General features: G+C 41.0%; 1 protein-coding gene across 2 annotated transcripts in view; it reads right to left on the bottom strand.

Moving 5' to 3' along the window:
* The window catches only part of SCARA5 (scavenger receptor class A member 5), a 389331-nt gene that overhangs the window by 286156 nt on the left and 84150 nt on the right, over window positions 1–19025 (bottom strand). For both annotated transcript variants that reach the window (XM_063441974.1, XM_063441975.1), the window contains one exon: window positions 11006–11134. In XM_063441974.1, coding sequence (XP_063298044.1) covers window positions 11006–11134 — 129 coding nt within the window. The remainder of the gene's footprint in view (window positions 1–11005; window positions 11135–19025) is intronic.

Here is a 19025-nt window from a genome sequence, read left to right on the forward strand (position 1 = left end):
GTAACGAAAATATACCCCAACTCGCAGGATTCAACTCAACAAAAGACAACACAGAGGAGCGATACGTCTATCGGACCTTAGAATGGCCGGACTCTACGTATTTGAGAGGAGACAGAGTCAGGAACGATCCGAAGTCAAGGGCACAAAGACACAGCGTAAACTAGGACTAGCCGGGGTCTGGTACAAAGAAAACAGTAAGCCGGCAAACAGAACAGATAAGGAACAAGAGAAAACGTAGTCAGAAACAAAGCCAAGGTCAATACGAAGGAACACAACTGAACACCACAAGCGCTAAAGGGAACTGCAACAGAAACCACGATAGGGCAAGGACTGAGGGAAAAAGGTGAGTATAAGTACCTTAGTAATTAATGTGATTGGCTCCTGTCATATCCACGCCCCCAAAAGGTAATTGTATGGGGAGTGTGGCATGACAGGGGCCAATGGGAGCCCTTTGCCAATTTAGGCTCCCACTGTTTCTTTAAGAGCGCGCCCGAGACCCGTGGCGCGCTCTTAGATTCAGGCGGGACACGTGACCGCTTCTCGCCCGCCTTCCTGTTGCAGCCGTTGGATGAGCCCTGCGCGGCTCGTGCAGCAGCAGGCCCACGCGCGGCTCGAAGAGAGGACCCGGCTCGAAGAGAGGACGCTACACTTCTATCTTCAACCCCCAGCTCCTCCTAGCAGAGTTTACTACATGTGATGGGAGCACACAACATGCGTGTAGAAGGAGGAGGGGATGTCACTCCTTATTCCCTCCTCTTATTCAGCACTGAGCACTCCTCCCTGCACACAGAGAGCAAGACCTGTTAGGGAGACCTATAATACTACCAAGTCTCACTCTATTAATGGAAAGGGAGGGGAGATGACACCTCGCTGGTCAGATAGATCTTTTGATCTCCCTGCCGGCTCGTTCAGCAGAAGACTCTCCACAGTGGCGGCCCCAGTGAGCTGAGAAGCACCGTCCAGGGACGGGCAAGTGCTCCTACTTGCCTTCCCCTGCAGTCGCCCACGTGTGCGATAGTGGCTATTTTAATTCAATTACCTTATTCTTATCTTTGCAAAAGGAGCAATAAGATAATTGTAAAAGGGGAACGGCCAAGACGGGAAGGAGGGGGAAGGGGAGAGTCCGCCAGCGCACCCCTGGCCCATGTCCCAGCTCCGAGTTCATGCTCGGTTGCCTGTCTACTCGGTCTCCAGTGCTCGTTGTCTCGCCAATCTACGGGCCATGTACTCAATCCAGGGTGCCCATAGTCTGGTGCATTTCTCCCCCGTCCCTCTCAGGCCATGGGAATTCGGATGGGGATTGTCTGAAACAAGTACAGGAGCCGTAGCAGGTCATTTTGACCGCGTTTATCCTCCCAAACCAGGACACACATGTCGCCCCCCATCTCTTCATATCCGCCCCCAGCATCGCCAGCATGGGCAGAACGGTTTTGGGGAACAGCCTAGACAGGTCCTCCATCACCCATATGCCTAGGTATTTAATACGCTGTGGGCACCACCTGAAGGAGAAGTTCGCCCTCAGTCGGGCCGACAGGCCAGGAGATAAATTGAGTGGTAGCACCTCAGATTTTTCCGCATTCAATTTTAAGTTGAAGAGCGCCCCGTACGTCTGAAACGCCTTAAGTAAATTCGGGAGTGTCACCGTTGGGTTTTCAATAAAAAATAGCAGATCATCTGCATAAGCCACCTTATGTTCTCCCCCTCCCATGGTGAACCCCGCTATACCCCCGTCCCATCTGACCGCCGCCAGAAATGGTTCTAGCGTGAGGGCAAACAGGAGAGGGGACAGGGGGCACCCCTGCCGCGTTCCGTTTCTAATCGAGAAGGTAGGTGACAGGGCTCCGTTTATCCTCAGGCGGGCCTTCGGGGGTCGCATATAGAGCCGCTATCCAGGTCAGGATATGGGGGCCAAAGCCCATTGCCCGTAGGGTCTCTTTCATGAACTGCCAATCCACCCGATCAAAAGCCTTCTCGGCGTCCGTGGAGAGCAGAAGGCCCCCGCGGCTGTTCTCTTGGTGGCATGTATGAGGTTGAGGGCATGTATCATATAATCCGTCGCCTCTCGTCCCAGGATGAACCCCGTCTGGTCTGGGTGTACAATATCCGGAGCCACTCTACCCACCCAGAGGGTGTGAATAATTTGAGGTCCGCATTGATGAGAGATAGGTCTATAACCGGCGCACAAAGTGGGATCCTTCCCCTCCTTCGGCACAACTGCCACAGTAGCCATGAGGGTGTCATCTGGGAACCTCCCGCGCTCCAATATGGAGTTAAGGCTCGTCAGCAGCTCTGGTAGAAGGATCTCCCCGAAGGTCTGTAGATATCGTACCGGGAAGCCATCCGGTCCCGGGGCTTTGTTCCCCTTGGTGGCTTTAAGGGCGCCAGATAGCTCCTCCAGCGTAATGAGTGCATCCAGGTCTTCTGCCTGGGCTTGCGTGAGCTTCCGGGACACGAGTTGCTCTAGGTATTCCCTGACTCTGAACAGATTCTGTTGAGTCTCCGCTATCCTAGTGTCTACCGGCAGGTTGTATAGCTTAGTGTAGAACTCCTGGAATTCAGTAAATTTTCTATCCAGCCTTTGAATGGGAGGTGCACCTGCCGTCTGCAGTACTGTGATTTGTGACTGTCGTCGCTTCTTTTGTAGCATTCTAGCTAGCATACGTTCGCATTTGTTTGAATGCTCATAATAGAATCTGTGGGATTCACGGAGTGTATGCAACAGATTCTGGGATAAAAGGCTTTTCAGGTCTCTTCTGGCCTCTAAGAGGGTATGGTAGTTGTCTTCCGTCGGGTCAAATCTGTGTGCCTGTTCGAGTTGCGCATTTCGTGCGTACAGGTCCTTTAGTTGGTCATTTTGCTCCTTTTTACATTTGGAGCAGGTCTTGATGAAATGGCCCCATAGAACGCATTTGTGGGCTTCCAACCGTATCAGGCTCGAGGTGTCCATTGTATGATTGTCTTCGAAATAGTGTCTCAGGACCTCCCTCGTCTCAGCCTGGAGCAGGGAGTCCCCCAGCACCTGTTCATTAAGCCTCCATTGTCTACTGCTAGGCTTGAAAAGGCTAGAACTGTGGCGTGGTCCGACCAGAACGCCTTTTTGATGTCACAGGACAGAAGAAGTTGCAGGAATTCCTGTGCGATCAAACTATAGTCAAGGCGGCTATCCCCGTGGTGCACCTGCGAGTAGAACAAGAAGTCCTACACTGTCCTCAGGGTGAAGGACCCTCCAGGTATCAGCCAAATCTGTGTCTCGTAGCGCTTTTCTAGTTACTCATATACATAAGTCAGAGTGCGAGCTGTGTCCTCTGGAGGTGTCTATATGTGGATCCAGTGGAACATTGATGTCTCCCGCTACTATGAGGAGTCCCTCCATAAACTTGTCCAGCTGTCGGAGGGTCCTGGAGAGGAAGCGGTGCTGGCCTGTATTCGGGGCATATATCGGCACGAGGGTGTATTTCTTATCGGCAATCGTGCCTTTAAGTAATAAGTAGCGGCCATTCGGATCCGCCTTTGTCTCCGAACAGCAAAACGGTACGTGTCGTGCAAAGAGTATCGCTACCCCTGCTTTCTTGAGCTTTCTAAAATGGGTCTCCTGGAGGAATGCTCCCTCGCCCGCGGTTGTTCTGGCTGTGGGCTCTGGTCTCCTTGCCTTCCTCTTGGCGCCAGCGGTGTCTCCAAGAGCCAATTATGGGTGCGTATGTGGGGAATGCGGAGGGTCCTCAGCATCGGGGCGACGTCATCTGGCCAACAAATATGTAGCCATGTGTTACCGTGCTTAATCTGCAGGCTGAAAGGGAACCCCTAGCGATAGGGCACAGTCTTCTCCCGCAGGGCAGCAGTAATGGGATGGAGCGCTCTCCTGGCATCCAGCATCAAGCTTGACAAATCCTGGAACAGCGCCTACTCCATGCCCTGGAACATGATCTTTTCAGTTCCTCTAGTGGCAGTCATCAGTGCTTCTTTCAGACTATAGGTGTGTAGGCAGCATAGGACGTCCCTGGGTTTTTCGTCCTGGCGTGGAGGTCCCAGGGCTATGTGGATCCTATTGAATTGGATGTCCACTGGACATTCACGGCCCAGAATATGTTGGAAGAGGGCCCGGGCCGTGTCTGGCAGTGGCACGGAGTCCGGTTCCGGCAGCCCACGGATCCGAATATTTTGACGGCGGCTGCGGTTTTCAAGGTCCTCGACCTGTCGTTGCGGTGTCAGGAGGAGGTTCCCCTGCCTTGTGGCCGCTCTCTCGGCGGCCCTGTGTTGGTAATGGCTCGCCTATGCTTCGGTCTCCAAGGCTCCAACCCTCACCTCCACAGCTGTCAGGTCCGTGCGTATGGCAGAGATGTCCTCCCTTACAGCCGCTCGGAATTCCTGCAGCATTCCGCTGGAGTCCGCCCTCGTGAGCATGCGTTCAGAGATCCGGGTGAGTTCTTGCCGTATCAGATTCAGCACATCCCTCCGGTCTCCCTCCTCTGATGAAACTTCTGCGCTTTTGGCCCCAGGTGAGGCCGGCACCATTTTATCTGCAGGCCCAGCTCCTCCGCCGGTGTGGACACATAATTGTCCATTGTGCCGGTATATTTACATGGAGAGCCAGTCGAGGGTGTTCCTTGGGGCATAGGCTTCTTGTTCCGAACCATTTTAGGGATGTTCATCGGAATTGTCACTATTACTAGGCCGAGGGCACGGAACTCAGGCACTACACGTCTGCTCTCATGCTCGGTCCGGCCACGCCCCTACAAATCCATATTTCTTAGGCTATAATGGCCCTGCCTCTACTGTTTTTCAGGTCTCCCACCCAGTGCATTCAAATGATAAATAATATAGTTTTATCATGGGCACTGTTTATCTCTCCACCTCCTGCAACATCATGGAGGAGACATGACCACCTCCACCGATATGCAATCCAATGCTTCTCATAGATTAGCATTGAGGACTTAATACAGGCATTCATGTCCACCTGTAGGCATTTATATCCACCATAAAAACCAAAGAAGAGAGCTACCTGAGCACTATTTATATTTAAAGGGAAACTGTAGTCACCAGAACAACTACAGCTTATTGCATTTGTTCTGGTGAGTAGAATCATTACCTTTAGGCTTTTTGCTGTAAACACTGTATTTTCAGAGAAAATGTTTACATTACAGCTTAGTGATAACTTCACTGGACACTCCTCAGATGGCTGTTAGAGATCCTTCCTGGGTCATGGCTGCCTAAAATGCATCCAAACATTCAGTATCTCCTCCCTCTGCAAGACACTGAACTTTCCTCATAGAGATTCATTGATCCAATTCATCTCTATGCGGAGATGCTGATTGGCCAGTGCTGTGTCTCCTGCAGTCTGCCCTTGATCTGCCTCTTTGTCAGTCTCAGCCAATCCTATGGGGAAGCATTGTGATTGGATCAGGCTACCACTTCTGCTGATGTCAGCAAGTAGTGGGCAGGTCTAAAGGAAACAGGGACAAAGCATGTAGCTTGCAGACTTGAATACAAGTAAGATTTTGGTATTTTTAGGGAGGCATGAGGGGACCAGGGTGACTAGATGCTGGTTTTAACCCTATAGGGTCAGTAATACATGTTTGTGTTCCTGACCATATAGTGCTCCTTTAAATATTTTTTTTATATCAGTGCAATGCCCATTAGGGTAAGCCCACCTGCCATGTCAAGGCAAACCTCTAAGGTTGGTGGGCGGGCAGGTGGACTTACACCTAATTGCCATTGGAATGAAAAAAATAAATCTCCATTTATTAAAATATGAATAGTGCACAGGTAACTCTTTTCTTTTGTTTTTATTGTATGTATTGGGGCTTATGTGTACTTTGGTACATTGCTGTCACCCAGGAGTAGTTGGAGTTTGAGCGCAGGACTTATTTTTGTATATTTACGGTATGTCCATCATTACTCCATGTTAGTGGCTTTTACTTTAGTGTATAATAAATCAGATAGTTTTGAAATACTACACTACATTTGTGCTTTTAATTGCAAAAATTGCAATTGAAAAATTAAAGAAGACTGTTACAGCAGAGTTTTTTATTTATTTATTTAAACAGTGCTGATCAAGCTTGCACTTGTGAGAATATTGGACTCAAGACTGTGTACAATAAATATTTTGTATATTTTAGGTTTTATTACATAGTGGTTAATTTGTGGTAAACCTGTCTTGGTTACAGAAAATGCTAGCTCAGAGAGTGCAAAATATATACCATTGTTTATATATTTTGCTGTCATAGAGAGGTGGTAATTGGGAAAAAAAACACCTGGGAAGCTGCATCTTTAAAAGTTAAGTATCACTCTAAATCGGGTGAAACAATCTTATTTTGTTTTATTTTTTGTTTTGTTTTTGCTCCGAGAGAGACCATATATCAGACAGCCATGAAGATCTGGATATGTCTACATTCAATTTCATGGCTTTGGTGGTTTTCATTGTCATTTTCGTTAGTATGAGCTGGAAAACCAATCATTTTCAATGTCAATGTTGAACACTGGAAGTTTGGATGTAAAAATTGTCCATTCTGTCATCGAGCAGAGATGTTGACTTTGACTTTCATTGTAGATGAAGACATTTTTGCTCCTCCCTGGGAGTGCATGGTTCCAGCCCATCAGGGATTCATCACATTGACTTCAAACTGACCGTACCATGAGAACCTCGAGATGTAAAGAAGATGGAGCAATAAACACTCTCTGGGTAAAAGTCTCTGTTTGCAATTTTCACAGCTATCAGTGATATCTCTCAACACAACCACTATATGTTCCAGATGAATATTTTATACATATTATGAAATATTATTTACGTGTTTGGAACATGATGATGAACATACGCATTGTGTTTCAATATGTTCATTATATATTAATATAATATAGCTATGCACAGACATAGAGATTGTTACAAAATTGATTCAATGGATTATTCATCGATAAAATGTAACTTTCCTTTCTACCCAGAAGCTTTTCCTTTTAAACCATGTATGTGCATTGGTACATATAATCACTAGGTATGGAGGGTACCAATAAAGGGTAGAACAGTCTTATTGCTTTACTCTATTATGAGTTAGATGTATTCCCTTTAATAGAGCACCATTACAAGACAGTGGGTGGCCCAGACATGCGAACATATCTTGCCAACCCGGGCATTCCTGGTTTAGCCTATATCCTCAGATTCTGATTGGTTACTGGGTACTGGATAACATCCTAATAATCGGATAATTGTTTTAAAACGGTCACTGTTTGATTCAGAGTCTAGTCTAGATGGTCAGTTTACAAGGATTGCCTTCTGATGTGGACTGATTAGATTATAAATAAGATTAATATAATGTATAGACGTAATATTGCAATCTGAAGGAACACTTTAAGGAAAGGAACATTGCAGTAAAAGTTATGACTAAAGTTGCACATGGTAGCTTTGTACAATATTGGAAAGCTGTACTGGTTAATAGCTTTTTATGGTATTTTACAACTCTTTTCTGGACTCTTCTAGATATTCACAGAGACCCAACTCAAACATTTTTACTGCACCGAGATCACATGCAATGCCACTAACTACAGTCTGTCTGTTCCAACCATTACTCATGCTTCCAATGCCATATTATCTTCAGGCACACCCCATACGAATGGCGGCTACAATAAGCCAACAAAGGAAATTCATCCAAAACACAGACATTTTCTGATTAGGATCTTTAGATGTAAACATTGTTTATATGGAACGTTTTGTAAGTTAAAATTAATTTTAATAAAAAGATTTATAGATTTACTCCTGTAATATTAGGAGGAGTTTTAAAGTCCACTGATTCCTTGATCTGTTCTATTCTGCTACAATAAGATATGTTGGACAAAAAAAAAAGTTTCAAAAAGCAAACATAGTTACATATTTACATAGTTACATAGCTGAAAAGAGACTTGCGTCCATCAAGCTTAGCCTTCCTCACATTTGTTTTTGCTGTTGATCCAATAGAAGGCAAAAAACCCAGTTTGAAGCACTTCCAATTTTGCAACAAACTAGGAAAAAAAATCCTTCTTGACCCCAGAATGGCAGTCAGATTTATCCTTGGATCAAGCAGCTATTACCCTGTATTGAAAGACTATATCCTTGAATATTCTATTTTTGCAAGTATGCATCTAGTAGCTGTTTGCAACTTCAAGTTGATAAAGTGACATCCTGTCCTCTATAGTTACCAAAGCTGAAATAGATAGTGTAATTGGAACAATACTTGGCTGGAAACTTGGGGTTCTTGATTTGCTGTTGGAATGTGTGGGTGTCACCGTAACCCCCTGAGAATGAGGTCAAATGGGGTAGGTTTGAGTATGTGAGGGACACCATGGTAGATTAACAGGGACTCTGTTTCTCAGCTTCCCAGGAAACAGTCTGTCCTACCCAAACCAGACTTCCACAAATTAATCAGCTAGGAGGGCTCCATGCACCCAACCGGGACAAACCTAGAAATTGTGTGGAACTGCCAAGTGGATAGGAACTTCGGCATAACCTGCTGAAACTTTAATCAGATGTAGCTCAGATCCCATGTGATGGATAACAGCACCATTTTGCCATTTAGAGCATTCAGGGATGAGATATCCAGGGGCACCACATGTATGGGGTTTACTGATGTATAAATGTATGTTTTAGGGATGTTCAGTTAAGCCGCCCTTTTGGCTTGAAACTAATTAGATTAGCGGTAATATTTTGGGTTATCTCCCAGACACAGAGGATCCAAGAAAGGGATCCCATTGTCACTGTTGACCACCCCATGTTGTGATTGTCCCTATAAATATGTGTGCTTTGTGATAATAAGGTGTGTATTTTACCCTTCACCAAATGTCATCTGATGTTTGGGGAAAGGGCTATGTTACTTCAACGCTGTCTTCTTCAGCGAGTGGGAACTTTTAACGGAGGTACTGCAACAGATAGAAAGGTGTGTTTTGGGTGCCAAGTCTGTGCTTAGCTCATTTTGGGACTCAGCATTTCTAAACACAGCCGAACTGATTTGCGGGTGATGCATGGCAGTAATTTTTGAACTTTTCAGAATGAATTCAATATAACTGTTGCACATTTTTAAGCAATAAGTGGTTAGGGGGTTAATATTTCTGGCGTTCAGAAATCAGGTACTAGAACTACATTGGGTAAAGTGACATTTCATGTGAGTGAACATGAAAATCAGCCTGCACCTAGATTTCAGACAGTTATATCTTCATATCTATATATCTAAGGAGGTATACGATTGATATAAGCAGGATTTCATTCATTGCTTTTGCTCTGGAATTAATTATAAGACAGATTGCGTAGGGCCATTCAGTGCCGTGTGATGTTAATGCTAAAATGCTGTCATTTAGCGGAGGGGGCACAGGGGAGTAATGAAGGGCGGGGAGTTAATCAGTATTTCACTTAATCATCCTAATGGCTTCATTACTCAACAAATGAAAAAATGAATGCTTTTTTAATATATAGCATACTGTACATGGAATATAAAATAGAAAAATCACGAAGATTAATTACACTGAATGTGTACAATAGGAAGGGAGGCATTTTTCATTCTTCGAATATTGTAGTGTATTATTTCATTGGTATGTACATGTCGTATCTTGCTACATTACAGTACGGTATTAGATAACCAAAGACTCATTAAGGAGTATAACGCAGGCAAGTAATGAACCTCTTCCCTCCCAACACCATGTATGCAAAGAAATTCAAAACACTATCTAGCCCACAAAGTCCTATTTACCTTTGCTCCATTACTGGTTACTATTTAAAGAAAATCTAATTTAGTTTCTAGGAATATCTTCACTCCCTCTAGATCTCTACAAAGATTACACTTTACTGTAACCTTTGTAGTTCAAACTTTAGGACGGCATTCTGGCAGTCATGGTGGTGGAAGGGATGAAAGACAACCCTGTACATAATGAGCCCACTAGTGGATTTCTTATCAGGCAATAGCAGCCTGTGATACAATGCATAATGCAACATCCTTTTACCAACATACAGATATTAGTTTCACATTATGAAAAGCAGAACATTTTACTTAATGTATGTGACAATAATGCCTTCTCTGCTTCTTTGCCAATATTTAAGAACCCGTTTGAATTACAGCATAAAACATACCAAAGAGTCACTCAAATATTTTATGGCTAATATACAAATTAACTAATTCAGTAAAGAAATACATTTACACATTAGCTCCTAGCAGCTTGATTCAGCTCTGAGAATAAAACAACAAATTTGCCACGAGTGGCAAACACCTTACCTGACAGAGCTTGAGAGATTCTGCAGACATAAATGGCATAGACTCCCCAAATCCTGGTGTGCACATGTCTCATTTCAACCAGAAAGACATGAGGCTGTAATCGCTGCCATTGCCAAAGGTGCTTCAACTAAGTATTAATTTAAGGGTCTGAATACAAATGTAAATGTGATATTTCACATTTTGTTTCTGTTTAATATATTTACAAAGGTGTGAAAACTCTGTTATGTATGTTATAATTAATTATAAGTGGCAAAGTGCTGTCCAACTAATATTTTTTTATTACAAATAACATAAATAAAAAAAATACACAATGTATATACATATTTTCTTTGTCTAGTAGAAAACTCCGATTGATATAAAACTACACAAGGGCTCATCACAATCAATGTGTACCCTAGGCAACATTAAAAAAGGAAAATATTCAGGTTTGAGAGTCATTCATAATACTGAAAATGCAGAACTATCTTTGTATTATATATGCTACATTTATGAGTTAAAGACATACCTCGTTACTCTATTTATCTTAAAAAAAAAATGCAAAATGGTATCCTTTACTTACAAGCAATTCATGGCCTGAACAATTATACCTCCATGTATTTTGCAAATTGAAATGTATACAGAAGATATAGAACAATACTTACTGTGATCTCACACAGTCATTACATTTCAGTGTCACGTTTTGAGAAACTCAGAATATAAATGACAGTATTAATAATTACGCATGTTACACATTAATTACGTCATGGACTATTACATGCTAGGTGTTATCTGTTGTGTCTTACCTGCTAAAATGAACACTCCAACAAGAATTAGAAAGACGAGCAGATAAAGACCAACTACTGCATATTTCAGTGCTGCTATTGATCCCACCTGGCCACAACGTCTGGATGACCTTCGACCTCTGGCTGGACCTACGTATGAGACAACATCTGGTTAAACTGTGGATTTCAAAGTTCATGCCATTTACTGTGCTGAAAATGGATTATATGTTGCCTACTAAATCAATAGGATTTTGATAGTATGTCAAATTAACCTCATACCAAACCAGTCTGAAGAGTTAAGTAAGTCCAGATTTTTTTGCTACTTTCAAAATTTGTGAAATATAAGAACATGAATCCAAAACAACTTTTCCTGTTTGACTATTTGTTCTGTTTTGTCAGTTTTGTTTTCTACAATTCCCAGTTTAGTACATAAACATCATAATTATATGAACATACATGCAAATCAATTTATAACTTTTTGACAAGCGTTTTTCTGGATTTTTTTTGTTTTTTTTGTTATTCTGTCTCTCACTGTTGAGATGCACCTACCATTCAAATTATTGACTGATCATTTCTTTGTCAGTAGACAAACATTTAAAATCAGCAGAGGATCAAATACTTTTTCCCTCACTGTATAGGCTGAGTGTCACGAGACATCTAGCCTGCAAATATCTGCTGTGTCATGTTAGCTATCACTCGATAAAGATCAAAAAGACACAAAAAGAGTGCAGATGTTAGATTTGCTTCTCTGAATAGTACAAAATTAAAGTGATTATTTTTTTTTTTACATTTTCTGATTTATTGCACTATTTCTTACAATATATATTATCATGTGACACCTGCTCTGGCAAATTCACCGACAACAAACACGCAGCGATAGCATAAGTCAGAGCAGACGTTTCACTAAGACACAATGATAAAACGCTTAATGTTCGATTCTTTGAAGACACTGATGGAGCTGGTCATTTTTTATGTATATTTTTTTTATAAAACGTCCCAATGAAGCTCACAGAAATGCAAGATTAATAGGACCCAGATGGTTTCCTTGGAAGATCTATCTCTACCCCCAGAATTTCTTAATGTGTTTATAATTGTCTGTTTTACGACACAATGTCATCATTTTATGTAGCACACAGTTCGTAAGTCTTACAAAGCACAAAGTACTGAGTTAATGTTTGGATAATGATACCAGCCATTAGCGATTCAGATGTTTTTTCACAAAACATTTGAGTTGTTACCCAATAAATTTGCCACATTGGATTAAATGTAAAAAATAAGACAATTCATGGGATTCAGCTACAGTTTCATATTTGTCATGGAAAAATACTTGTTTATGTGGGGATTTCTTACGTAACCCAAAGGCACCACATTTGGCACAGAGATTGGCATATTTAGTATCAGAGAAACTGGGCACCAACTGGCAATAATGAGGGCAGACAAGCTCTTTGACTTGTTCCCAGAAAGGAGCTTTGCGATTATGGGGAACCTAATGGATGGGAATGGAGAATGAAGAAAGCACCCTAAGTTTGATTGTACAGGACCTGGTTGAGAGGATTGGGTGGTGTGGAAAGAGAGGTGTGGAAACCAATGGTAAACCAAATATAAAGACTAGCTCCCACCAGTAGATGGTGGACTGGTTACAGAGGAGCCGTACTCCTTGTCAACCACATGGAAGTGAGCAAGTTTGGTTCCACAATTCAGTTTCGAAGAGAAGACAGGCCCAGAACTGTTTTTGATTTGGGAAGACAGGTGTGAGTGCTTCAGACAAGGCTCCTTCCCTGTCCACACATACTAAACAATATGTTAATTATGTGGATCCTTGCAGGATCCTAATGGGGATAGTTTGCATGAGGTACAAGATTCTCTTAAGAATATTCATTTTGACAACACTAACACATCCCAGCCAAGAGATGTGAGGAAAATCTAATGTCCTCAAATCTGACTAAGTTGCGAAGCAGGTGGAGAAAATTGGCCTGGTAAAGGTTTTCTAGCTTTGAGGTGACCCTTACCTCAAAATACTTCAGTTGCGAACTACACCATTTAATAGGGAATGAATATCCAAGCGAAGAGCAGTATGCCAAGGCAACAGAGATGTTGAGGATCTCTGATTTATGAATATTGATCTTTAAATTTGAGAGGGACACACATATTTCAAATTCATGAAATAGAATGTTTAATTTAATGTAATTAGTCTAATTGATGAAGAGATAAATCTGTTTATTATAAATGTTTCTATTAACCAAATCATTACTCCAGATATCGAGGGACGGAACCATTGAACAAATATATACTCTGTCATCTACAATTTTTTCTTTTTGTGGATAATAAACCTCTTTCTTGGACATATTAAAAATTGACTTTACCAGTATAGACAAAGTATACAAAAAAATATCAATACAGAGCTGTATTCCTGGCACTATAGCTCCTTCTCCCTTCGCCCTCCCTCGCACCTGGCTCCATTGCAGTGAATGAAGGGATAAAACCCCTTTATTTACTTACCTGATCCCTGAGCCTATGTACCTTGGTGTTTTGTTGAATCAATGCTTTCCTATGGGGAAATAGATGATGCTGGATATCTGTCAGGATTACTGTTTAATCCAGCACATAGAACTGTATAGCATGGATGACAAATAAGTAACGTATTACCGGTCCTTAGAATGGCAAGATTTAACGTACATAGAATAGTCAAAAATACTAGCCAAGGTCAGGGAACACAGAAAGGGACGCAGCGATGAGGAAAGCCAGGAGTCAGGATACCAGAATATAGAGAAGTCAATAAACAAAGCCAAAGTAAAAAAAACAGTTAGAAAACTATAAACAGGAACGCGCTCTCGGACAACCACAAGGGAAACCACGACAGGGCACTGAGCAGGATGAGAACTGGGCCTAAATACCACTCTTCTAGATCTGATTGTTTAATCTAGCACATAGAACTGTATAGCATGGATGACAAATAAGTAACGTATTACCGATCCTTAGAATGGCCGGATTTAACGTACATAGAATAGTCAAAAATACTAGCCAAGGTCAGGGAACACAGAAAGGGAATCAGCGATGAGGAAAGTAAGGAGTCAGGATACCAGAATATAGAGAAGTCAATAAACAAAGCCAAAGTAAAAAAACAGGTAGAAAACTATAAACAGGAACGCGCTCTCGGACAACCACAAGGGAAACCACGACAGGGCACTGAGCAGGATGAGAACTGGGCCTAAATACCCCTCTTCTAGATCTGATGACCCCAAAGTCAGTTACCAGGTTTCATTTGCATAATTGCTGCTCAGCATTAACCCTTCTGTGGATTAGGTTGCTGCTCGGCACAACTTTTCCTGTGTGGACAGTAAATGTCATTAACCACTTTCTATAAGCGGATGAATATGTGACAATATCCTCATGCAGAGCGTGAGGATGTCCAGCATCAGTTAGCCAACCAAATGTCCGGTAACATTCCAGATGCGCCTCTAGAGGCTGTCTTAGTACTGCAACGCAAACATTGCAGTTTCTCTAAAACTACAATGTTTTACATTGCAGCACTACGTGCAATAGGGACACTGCACCCAGACCACTTCAATGAGCTGAAGTGATCTGGTGCCTTTTTAATTCAGATTTTCAGGCTGTTTGAAGTCCCAAGTTTTACTTCTCTAAGATACATACAGTCCGGGGAAACAGAATATTTCTAGAACTCACATATGATTAAAGAGTGCCTACTAACTATCTGAGAGCTGGACGGCAAAATTACTCTTTAAATAGGTGGGCTTTCAAAGAGTTTTTTTTTTTTTACTCAATATTTGTTTTCAAGTAGGCTTATTTTTGGTTGATATTGTATTTTATTTCTTTTTATAATTGTTTATTGAAAAGCCTAATGCATGGTTTTATTTTATTTCTTAGAATGATGATTTAGTCACTGTCTCCATGTGTGTTATCTTCCATCACCTGTCAGCTAATACCAAACTTTCCAATCCATGGTGTGTTCCACCCTGTCAGTTAATCCTTTGTTTTATTTTATATCCATTAAGTTTTATAGACCATAATCTCCTTTTGGGTGTTTGAGAAAAGAGCTATGTTATATGCTATTATGAGTAATTAAAGGGACAGTAAAGCCCTAAACAAAGCCTGTGTTTATACACATGTCTTCTAGCATTTAAAAGGTGACAAGAAATGGAGGCAGTTATTATGAAATGATACTGTGGTTTTCATGTAAAGTCACTGCTATCCTGTAAACTGGGTTTTAATTTTTGTAAATATGCTCAGCCTTAGAGGGGAGACCTCTAATTTCAATAAGCTGAATCCTGAATATCTGTAACGTTTAACATTTTATTTATTTAGAAAATATTTTACCTGGTTGGGGGATATTCAAATAAATAAATGAGGGGGGGGGGAGAGGAGAGGGGCACTAATGTACCCCTGCCCCTTCAATTGGTCAGTGGATGGGGCTATTAACTTTATACATGGGGAACAAGTGTCCCCTCCAATTCCCATCAATTGGTGACATTTAGAAGCTACTTATTTTAACACAGGGTTGGGGGACCTAGTGTTTTTCCACCAGCCCAACCTGGTTTAGGGCTACTGATAAAATATACAAGGACATGCAATTGTGCACCCCTCTCAAAATTATTGCCATTTTCATCCTACTCAGATGGCTAGGAGTCCCCAAGCACCTAGTCACCCCCCAGTAAAGTAAATTATATCTCCCTACCCCTTCACCCTAATAATAGGTAATGCATAGTATAAATAAAGAAGACTTCTGATGACGATTATAATCATTTTATTTTACATGTATTTTATATTGCCTCCTCCCACACTATTATTAGGATGATGAGGGGTAGGTAAGGTATGTCCATCCCAATGTGTACATTAAGGTGGGATTCAGAAATGTTTTAGGGCCACGATTAAGGATATGATTATGTGTTGGATTATAGATAGGATTATGGGTTGGATTATAGATAGGATTATGGGTTGGATTATAGATAGTATTATGGGTTGGATTATAGATAGGATTATGGGTTGGATTATAGATAGTATTATGGGTTGGATTATAGATAGTATTATGGGTTGGATTATAGATAGGATTATGGGTTGGATTATAGATAGTATTATGGGTTGGATTATAGATAGGATTATGGGTTGGATTATAGATAGGATTATGGGTTGGATTATAGATAGTATTATGGGTTGGATTATAGATAGGATTATGGGTTGGATTATAGATAGGATTATGTGTTGGATTATAGATAGGATTATGGGTTGGATTATAGATAGGATTATGGGTTGGATTATGGGTAAAATGAGGTGTAAAATTAAAGGTGGGATTAGGAACAATTTTAGGCGTAGGATTACGGGCAGGATTAGAGGAAAAATGCAACATGTGGGGTATCATTGTGCTCGAGAACAATAGCAGAATATAAATGTGTGGTGTTTGCAGTAGTGAGAGACACCTGTTCTATGATTTTCCCTAAAATAAAACACGCGGAAAACCCCCCTTTAACGAATGAAAACATTTCTCCTAGGTTTGTGATAAGATGGTTAAATGAAAAGTATCTTGGTTATATAACCTGGGGGATTTACTTTCTATAAGTACATACTTTGGGTAGCGGTCTTATTATTATTTAATAATAAGTATAAATTGTGATCTCAGCATGCCACATTTTGCAAAGTTTGTATTTTTTTAGTATTTATTTGATATATTTTAGAAATGAATTGAAATCCTTGGCCTTGGACATTTTACAATCAGGACTAATTTGTAAATCTATTTTAACTTAGTTTTCTTTAGGTGCACTTGATGTGGGGAAATTATTAAATGTTTTTCTAAAATGTAAAAAAAAAAAAAAAAAAAAAGAGGACATTCTAAGGGATCTGGAGTGTCCCTTGAACGGATTAAGAGAAAATGTAAGTATGGTAAGTGAGTTCCGAACTTCTCATATAACATACTGGATATATTTTGATTATGATGACCTAAAGGATAACATTTTATTTTATGTTAGCCAAGAACTCTCATTGTAAGGTTTAAGGAATGTTGTGTAACTGAATACCGTGTCCTACATAGTCACGGATTCCCAGTTTGCAAATTATTCAATATTCACTTGGGGCTGATCACCTAATAAGTTGAATATGTACTCTGCTTTTTCATCTGGAAATCTATTCATAAACAGGGCTATACATAGGACACGAGGTCACACATTTAGGCTTGAAGAAAGGAGATTTCATCTAAAGCAAAGAAAAGGTTATTTTTACAGTAAGAGCAATAAGGATATGGAATTCATCGCCTGAAGAGGTGGTTTTGTCAGAGTCCGTACAGATGTTTAAATTGCAATTGGATAAATACTTGCAAAAACATAACATACAGGGATACAATTTCTAATTAGTGGGCTAATAGCTGCTTGATCCAAGGAGACATCTGACTGCTATTTTGGGGTCAAGAAGGAATTTTTTCCTAGTTTGTTGCAAAATTGGAAGCGCTTCAGACTGGGTTTTTTGCCTTCTTTTGGATCAACAGCAAAAGCATATGTGAGGAAGGCTGAACTTGATGGACGCAAGTCTCTTTTCAGCTATGCAACTATGTAACTATGTAACTATTTATTTCTCGCACCGATGATATATGACTATCTAGTCATCCTACCCATTGTCTTGTTCCAGATATATGTCACGCCGTGATATATTGCAAATTCCATTTATTAAATTAAATATAAAACTATTTGCACAGCTGGTTGGTTGGCATTATCTGACTGGTGAGCTCAGAGTTTAGGAAGATGTGACCACTGGTATATATAAGCATAGAAGCCTTCTCTCTGGGGATGAGGTGAGTTCTCTGCTCACTTTTATAGACCTCAACTTTGGGTAATATTCAGCCAGTCAACCAGTAAATTAAAATATCATTTTAATAATCTGAAAGGTTCTCTTAGCACGTGAATGTATTTTTAACATGTTAATAAATTAACATATTCCGTCTCTCACCAGCCAAGAAATGATTTGCAGATATCCAAACATTTTAAAGTAAAGCGTATCTCTATATATAAACTTTAACTAACCTCTTACTGGATTACTGGATAGAGAGTGCTGTGCGCAGGTGTCATGTGTGACTTGGCAAGGGTTTTGGCAGAAAATTCTATTTTTATTCTCAGAGCTGCCCATAACCACAAAATGGTTTATATACATGAGTAACCATTTCCCACAATGGTCAGTTCAAATGGAGAATATGACACTTCAGGTCCACTGGGTGTGTTTTCCAAATATTTTTTAAAGTCTGATGCACTCTACCAATATTTACTAAGAAGTCTTAAACAAGAAGGCACCTGGGAAACATTCCACAAAGTTCTACCCACTAAATACAAAATATCGATGAGTTTAGACTCTGAGATGATAATCTGATATTTATCAAGCTAGAGCCAAACTGCTAAAATGTGTATTAAATAATCTTTTTTATTCACCAGATTGGCACAGAGTCTGCTCATTTAAACTTTGATCAAATGTGAGATACTGAACTGACTGTTGACTCTGGTGGGTTTAATCTAAAGTCTACGGTGAACTGCAAAACATGTTTGAACTTGGTATGATATCACAGCTGCTAACTTTGGGGTAAATTATCATCAAGTGAATATCATAGCCACCTTTTTTTCAAACAGATGAGCTGAGCTGGTTGGATGAGTTATCATAAAGGGTGTTTGTACAAATGAACAACCTAAATACATAAGTTATTCCTTAGGACTCTGCCAAGAACAATTCAAAACAAAATGATTTTGGACTTCTGTCTCATCGCTCCAGTTTTGTTACCCAAAATTTGGACACCATGGAATTGTCGCCAGAAATAGAGGTGCAAGCTATATGGTCCTATGACCATGCAAACAGTGTTGTGTGATTGGAAGACCACCACTCATACGAGGCAGAGTTATTTGTGATTTAATCACTCACCCTCTCATACCAGAGGCAGATCGAGGAATCTGATTTTAGTAAATGTTCTAATTGCAATATAGCAAGTAGCAACCACATTCAATCCACAACAAGCTAGGGGTGGGGGGTGGGAGGGAGCTAAACCAGACCTTGGGCCAGC

This window comes from Pelobates fuscus, chromosome 2 (assembly GCF_036172605.1).
Source record: "Pelobates fuscus isolate aPelFus1 chromosome 2, aPelFus1.pri, whole genome shotgun sequence".
Taxonomy (NCBI): Eukaryota; Metazoa; Chordata; class Amphibia; order Anura; family Pelobatidae; genus Pelobates; species Pelobates fuscus.